Below are 7,110 nucleotides of genomic sequence, written 5' to 3' on the forward strand. Positions count from 1 at the left end.
TTTTTTTTTTTTTCTTTTGAGACGGAGTCTCGCTTTGTCGCCCAGGCTGGAGTGCAGTGGCGTGATCTCAGCTCACTGCAAGCTCCGCCTCCCGGGTTTAGGCCATTCTCCTGCCTCAGCCTCCCGAGTAGCTGGGACTACAGGTGCCCGCCACCTCGCCCGGCTAGTTTTTTGTATTTTTTAGTAGAGACGGGGTTTCACCATGTTAGCCAGGATAGTCTCGATCTCCTGACCTCGTGATCTGCCCATCTTGGCCTCCCAAAGTGCTGGGATTACAGGCTTGAGCCACCACACCCGGCCTGAAGAAAGATTTTTTGTAAAGTAAAATGAGTTTGTGTTTTAAGCTAAGTGTTATTATAAAGGATTTTAAAAGTTTAAAATTTTTTTAAAGTTTATCAAGTAAAACAGTTACAGTAAGCTAAGGTTAATTTATTATTGAAGAAAAATGTTTTTATAAATTTACTGTAGCCCAAGTGTGATGCATTTATAGTTTACGGTAGTGTACAATGACATATTAGACCTTCACATTTACTCACCACTCAGTTATTCACCCAGAACAACTTCCAGTTGTGCAAGCTCCAGCTATAGTAAGTGCCCTATTCAGGTGTACCATTTTTTATGTTTTATGCTGTATTTTTACTGTACCTTTTCAATGTTGAGATACACACTTACCATTGTGTTACAACACTGTACCTACAGTATTCAGTACAGTAACGTGCCATACAGGTTTGTAGCCTAGGACAGTAGACTGTACCATCTAGCCCAGGTGTGTACTGCGCTGCTCCATTTGGGTGTATGTAAGCACACTTTAGGATGTTCACACAACAATGAAATTACCTAATGATGCATTCCTCAGAACCTATCCTCATCAAGAGTCATGTGACTGTACCAACTCTGTTAAAATATCCTCTGAGGGTTTCTTTAGTCACTCCATCATTCCCAACTTCCACTTCCACCTGCTTTATCAGTAGTAGTAGTTTTTTCGTTTTGTTTGTTTGTTTGTTTGTTTCTTTGAGACAGGGTCTCACTTTGTCACCCAGGCTGGACTGCAGTTGCACAATCATAGCTCACTGTAGCCTCAAACTCTTGGGCTCAAGTAATTCTACTGCCTCAGCCTCCTGAGTAGTTGGGACCACAGGCACAAGCCACTACACTTGCCAATTTTTTAACGTTACTGTAGAGATGGGGTCTCACTATGTCACATCCCGGGCTGGTGTTATCCTGGCCTCAAATGATCCTCCTGCCTCAGCCTCCCAAAGCTCTGGAATTACAGAGGTGGGTCACTGTGTTCAGCCTCCACCTGCTTTATTATTTACATATGTGTCTTGTTTTTCTTCCTCTACCACTAGGACATAAACCCCCATTTGTGCAGAAACTTTGCTTTATGCGTATTATAACCCTAACTCTCAGTGCAGTGTCTGGCGTACAGAAGGCACTTAGGACATGTTTGTTAAATGATGGAATTCTCCTCAGTGCTGTGTCCTCCTCCCCATCATTGATTCTGCAAGAAGGACAAGGGCATACGGTATCATCAGCTCTGCTCTAGAACATTTGTTTGAAAATAAAAATTTGCTCCAACATTGTCAATACATCAAGGAACAATTTGACCAAAGGCAAATTTCTCATTTTTTTATGTGGGATTTCATAGGCAAGAAATACCAGGTGAATGCAGAAAACCGCACCCACTGACTGGAGCCACCAGGATCCCATGAAACACATCTCAGACACCTAGCAGCTCAGTCCATCCACACCTGGGCCACACATTGTGCCCTCACCTGCCATGACCCAAAGGTCCCAACCCCACTTCAATGTGCCCTCCCCAGGCCCCCTGTGCTCTCTATTGCTCCCTATTCCCCTCTGCCTAGCTTGCCTTTTTCTCCTCTGTTCTACCTCATTTTCTTCCTGTTACACGCAGAGCAGCAGGTGTACCCTGTGAGCACAGGCACCCACTTCCAGTTATAGAATTTAAATATTTTTCAAGGTAAAATGCCATGCTTACTACAGTATTCATGCATCTCTTAGTGATTTAACATATAAAATTATGCTAGTGTTTTATTAGGTTCCTGTTTCTAACATGTCACCGGCAAAATTTTTTAGTGTTGTCCCCCTAACTCCATTCTCCCCATAATCTCTCTGAGTTTTTTATTTTACTTTATTTTTTAACCAATTCTGCAGAGTGCAGTGACTGTTGGCAATGCACATGTGGGATTACAGCAGAACTAACTGTGCTTGGAAAGATCTACCTGATAGGCCTCAAACTGATTTAAGTTCTTATCAAGTTGAACTATGGGAAACCATCATTATTATATAAAATGGCATTTATGTCATTCAACTTGATGAAACCACGTGATGCACAATCCTACAAATTTTCATTTTTACATTTAAGAGCTACATGGTGACTAGGTACTAAACTGAATTGTTAAGTGTTAATAAAGCTTATTATTGATAAACTAGAGTTAATGCCTCATTAGTATAAGGACTAATTCGGTACTCTCCTGAGATGTCTGCTGGCTGCCCAGCAACACTGCAAAGGCTGGTTGGCACACAACGGGTGGCTGGAAACAATGCACCCCAGAAGGGTACCTGTCATTGTGGCCACACCAGTGTGATTTTTAGTTGCTATTTTTACCTTTGATTTTCAATTTAGTTTGCTGTGATTTTGTTAACATTATGGTATGCACTTTGCAACAACAATCTTTCAGACTTTAAAATATGTAGGTATTGCATTTCCAATACAACCCATATACACTGCTACTGCTAAAGCAGACACTGACATATTATCTAACTAACTTGCTCTTATAAACAATCTATGGTGATGAGATGCCTGTTTGTGATTATTTTTAAGTTTATAGGATATCATTTTTAATACAAAAACATGTTTTAAGCTCATTTCTCTTATAAAGAAAACTGATTTCTTAAATGTTGCTAGTAACAAATTCATTATTAGATTCCTAATTCTTTGTTGTCACTAATTTGATTTTCACCACATAATAAGAACAAGTGAGACAAGTGTGCTAAGGGTCTCCTGCCCCAAAGATACTTTCATATTTCAGAGTCAGTGCCTCCAATGCTGGCTTCCTCAGAGATGTGTCCTAGGCCCTGTTCTCTGAAACACTACAGAGATAACTGCAGGCAATCCCACGACTTAGGCTTCCATGCCCAACTTGTCGCTAGCCCAGCCCTTTCCCCTGGTATCCAGATGTGCATGTCTGACTACTGGCCATCTGCTGGTGCACATCCCACCAGCAGTCATCTGGCACCTCCAAAACGGAACCACCTTCTCCCTTGAATCTGCCCTCTTCCCACGTTCATGAGCTTGCTGAATGGTACTACACAGTCAGATGTCTGGGCCCTTCCCCGCCATACCCATATCCAATCAGTCCAATAGTGCCATCACTCCACTACCAAGCAGCTTCCCATTTCCAGTTCCTAATTCAACCATCATTACGAAGGGCACTACCTAAGAGGTTAGCCTTAAATATGTCCCTTTGACATATTTCTCACTTGCAGCCAGAGGAATATTTCCAAAAAGCAAACCATATTTTTATCCTTACCTCTATTTTGTCCACTAGTTCTCTCTCCTCTTTTGTTCTCTTCCTCCCTTGCCTACAGCTCACTCCCCGCTTCAAGCACCTACCATTCTCAAGATAAAGTCTGAATTCCTTAAAATAGTAAAGACCCACTTAGCTTAGCCCCCAGTCTCATCTTCTGCCTTCCTGCTGAACTTCAAGTTCAAACACAACAAACCTTCTCTAGTCTTCAGAGTGACCTTCTTGGTTAGATGGGTCCTTTCCCCCAACATCCCTCTTTGATTGGTTAACTTCTGTTTATCTTTTACACCTTAGCTTAGCCCACCAGCAGGTAGATTTGTGTATAAAGGGTTTTGTTTTCTTCTTTCAAATAAACATTGGTCACTAAGGATTCACTGAGATAACTATGTTTCGTTTGGGGACATAATGATTTTAGAACATATTTCATATTCACAGTCAAAAATCATAGCAAAACTAAAACATGAAACTTACATCAAGTTGAACAAATTGCAAAAACTCTCCAACCAGCTCCTTAGACACGGCTTGTACAAATGTCTGACGTTTTTCCATGACAGATGGAACTGTTCAAATGGCATTTATTTTGTAACCCTAGTGGAAAACATAATCATACTGAAACACTTGCAAATATATATTTTCCTATAAGATTTAATTTGATATTAACATCCAAGAACTGCAAGAAAATTCCTGAACCACGTATGGCAGACAGTTTATAAAAATATTCTAACATAAAACAAGTTATAATATCTGAAAACCAATTTACTTATTTCCTTTACTGGGGATGTTAATAACGTGATATTAATGATATTTTATCAACAACTGTTAATAAAATTACCAACTAAGGAGGGAGAAATCCAAATAGCCTTAGGAAGCTCACCACCGTCTCTCCCTTTTTAGTACCTTAGCAAGATGCTGGCTTGGCAGATCGAGTTGGTTCAACAAAAGAACAATCTGATCCCAGCTGCAGATTCTGAAGATGCTCCCTTTCTAAAGGCCATTCCTCCATCAAAAAAAAAAATCCCACTGTTAGTGTCATCTTGTTATTCAAAGTGAGATGGAGAACAGTGGCCCCGGGAGGTCACCTGGGATCTTGTTACACTGTCCTTTAGAAATGCGTAACCACGGCACTCTCCTCCCACCCCTTCGGGATAATGAGAGCTCAGGGGACTTTGTATACCTTCCATCCTGTCTGTGTTTTTCCAGGAAATTCTATTTCACATTCACAACACCTGGTGCTATTGGTGCCCTACTAAAAAGACATCAACCTAAAGATGAGGTAATAGCAAATGATGGAACATATTTGCAGTAGGAGCCCCCTGACTTTAAAAATAAATGAAAACCACCTGCACCATTATAAATAGAGCAATATGGAAAATTACTGCCAATAATTATGGGGATAGAGAGTCATCTTAAACATGTAATACTAGATTTTAATGTCTAAATTGAACAAAGCAGAAAATAACCTCAGTTTAATGACTCCCCAAATAAGTTAACAGTGAAGTCTGGTCATCTCATTCGTCAACTCAAACGGCTGAACTACGAATCACAGTCATGGACCACATAACATTTCAGTCAACAACAGACCACATATATGACCGTGGTCCCATAAGATTATAATGCCGTATTTTTACTGTGCCTTTTCTATACTTAGATATGTTTAGTGATGCAAATACTTACCATTGTGTTACAGCTGCCTACAGTAGAGGAGCAGGAGGCTACACCCTCTAGGTGTAGGCAAGTCCGCTCTGTGATGTTCATGCAATGATGAACTTGCCTAACGACACCGTTTCTCCCTCTTTAAATGAAGCAGGACTGGCACACTTTTTACTGACAAAGAAAATGGGGGGGGAAGGGAGAGTGGCCAGCAACACGCATAACGAATAGTGGCTAGGACAAATTCATGATTTCAGAAAAATAATCCAATCAGGCGCAGCAAACACATGGAATCATACATCTTCACCTGGCAAGTCTGTGAACACTCTCCACTTTTTCATAGTTCTGGTCACTTTTCTTGTTTGCTCTATTTCCAAGGGTACCTCTTTGGCATTTTAGTTCAACCTACAGTAATATACTTCCTCCAGACTACCAAACTTATTCCCGTATTTCCCATTTTCCCTCTTATGTTAGTGACTGTAATTTTTTAATGGTTAATTTTTCAGTCTATCTCCCAAAGTGGCAATATTCCATGTTTCTTGTGCATATGTGCATAAGATCTCAGCCCTGCAGCCAGAATGCTACTTTCAAGGTAAGGAGTCATCCCACCACCCAGTTATCAGTCCAAAGAGCAGGCTACTCTTCGCACAGGAGGTCTGGTACTGAATCAAGATGAGCATTAAAAAGAAGAAATCCCTGTACTCTGTCCCCAAACTCCTTCCTCATGGACACAACAAGAGGCACCAAACCAGCAACAAGCGTTCAGGAGACTGATGTCTCTGAGGACAATGCCCATGTCCACGGCCGGGGAGATACTCTCTGAGGGAAGTGCCTACATCCGGGGCTCAGGGGGACTCTCTCTAAGGGGACACTCTCTGAGGGCAGTGCCCATGCCCAGGACTGAGGGGGGTCGCTGAGGGCACTGCCCATGCCCAGGACTGAGGGGGTGGCTCTCTGAGGGCAGTGCCCGCGCCCGGGGCTGAGAGGACTCTCTCTGAGGGCAGTGCCCATGCCCAGGACGGAGGGGACACTCTCTGAGGACAGTGCCCATGCCAAGGACTGAGGGGGTCGCTCTCTGAGGGCAGTGCCCATGCCCAGGGCTGGGGGGTCGCTCTCTGAGGGCAGTGCCCGCGCCCGGGGCTGAGGGGACTCTCTCTGAGGGCAGTGCCCATGCCCAGGGCTCAGGGGGTCGCTCTCTGAGGGCAGTGTCCATGCCCAGGACGGAGGGGACACTCTCTGAGGACAGTGCCCATGCCCCGCGGCTGAGGGGTCGCTCTCGGAGGGCAGTGCCCGCGCCCGGGGCTGGGATTTTCCTCCGACACGGACAGGAAGGACGGGAGTCGCTGAGCTGAGTAGGGGGATGGCCCGGGGTCGCCTGTTCCGTCCGGTCCCGTCAGACGCAGCACCGCCCGCGCGCTGGTCGGCAGCCTACTTAGGGGAGTGGAGGCCGGGACCCCGACCAGCCGAGGAGGGGCTTCCGCCCGATCCCTGCTACCTCCCAGCCCCTGCTCTGAACCCAATCCCGGCTCCGCACCGCAGCTCTCACCTGGGCTCGGGGACCCGCCGTTTCCCGCGCTCGGACCAGATTCAAACGCACCCGCCGGCGCCCCAGACGGGCCCCGCCCTCCCGGTCGTCACCGAGCGCCGCTCTCGCGAGAGCTGGGGCCCCGCGATCCTCGGGCCCCACCCACACGCCCGCTCCGCCCCGCCTCCAGGTCGTGCCCCGCCCACACGCCCGCTCCGCCCCGCCTCCAGGTCGTGCCCCGCCCACACGCCCGCTCCGCCCCGCCTCCAGGTCGTGCCCCGCCCACATGCCCGCGGGGCTTCCTCCTGTCTATGCCCCGCCTCTTGGGCGCTTAGCCCAGTGCCCTACCGGGCACCACGGAACGCGCACGCGTGGCGCCGCAGC

General features: G+C 45.8%; 1 protein-coding gene across 3 annotated transcripts in view; it reads right to left on the minus strand.

The window, feature by feature from the left end:
- NCAPG2 (non-SMC condensin II complex subunit G2) overlaps window positions 1–6,855 on the minus strand; it is a 63,219-nt gene extending 56,364 nt beyond the window's left edge. Inside the window, exons 1-3 of one of the 3 annotated variants that reach the window (XM_026451508.1) lie at window positions 6,748–6,835; window positions 4,449–4,548; window positions 4,023–4,139 (exon numbers count right to left, since the gene is read on the minus strand). In XM_026451508.1, the coding sequence (XP_026307293.1) occupies window positions 4,023–4,100 (78 nt within the window). In that variant the 5' untranslated portion in view covers window positions 4,101–4,139; window positions 4,449–4,548; window positions 6,748–6,835. Of the gene's footprint in view, window positions 1–4,022; window positions 4,140–4,448; window positions 4,549–5,225; window positions 5,247–6,747 lie in introns of those variants that run through there. The other 2 variants (XM_026451509.1, XM_026451507.1) reach the window with 2 other exon arrangements.
- Between the last annotated feature and the right edge of the window lie 255 nt (window positions 6,856–7,110).

The sequence above is a fragment of the Piliocolobus tephrosceles genome, chromosome 8, assembly GCF_002776525.5.
Source record: "Piliocolobus tephrosceles isolate RC106 chromosome 8, ASM277652v3, whole genome shotgun sequence".
NCBI classification, from domain to species: Eukaryota; Metazoa; Chordata; class Mammalia; order Primates; family Cercopithecidae; genus Piliocolobus; species Piliocolobus tephrosceles.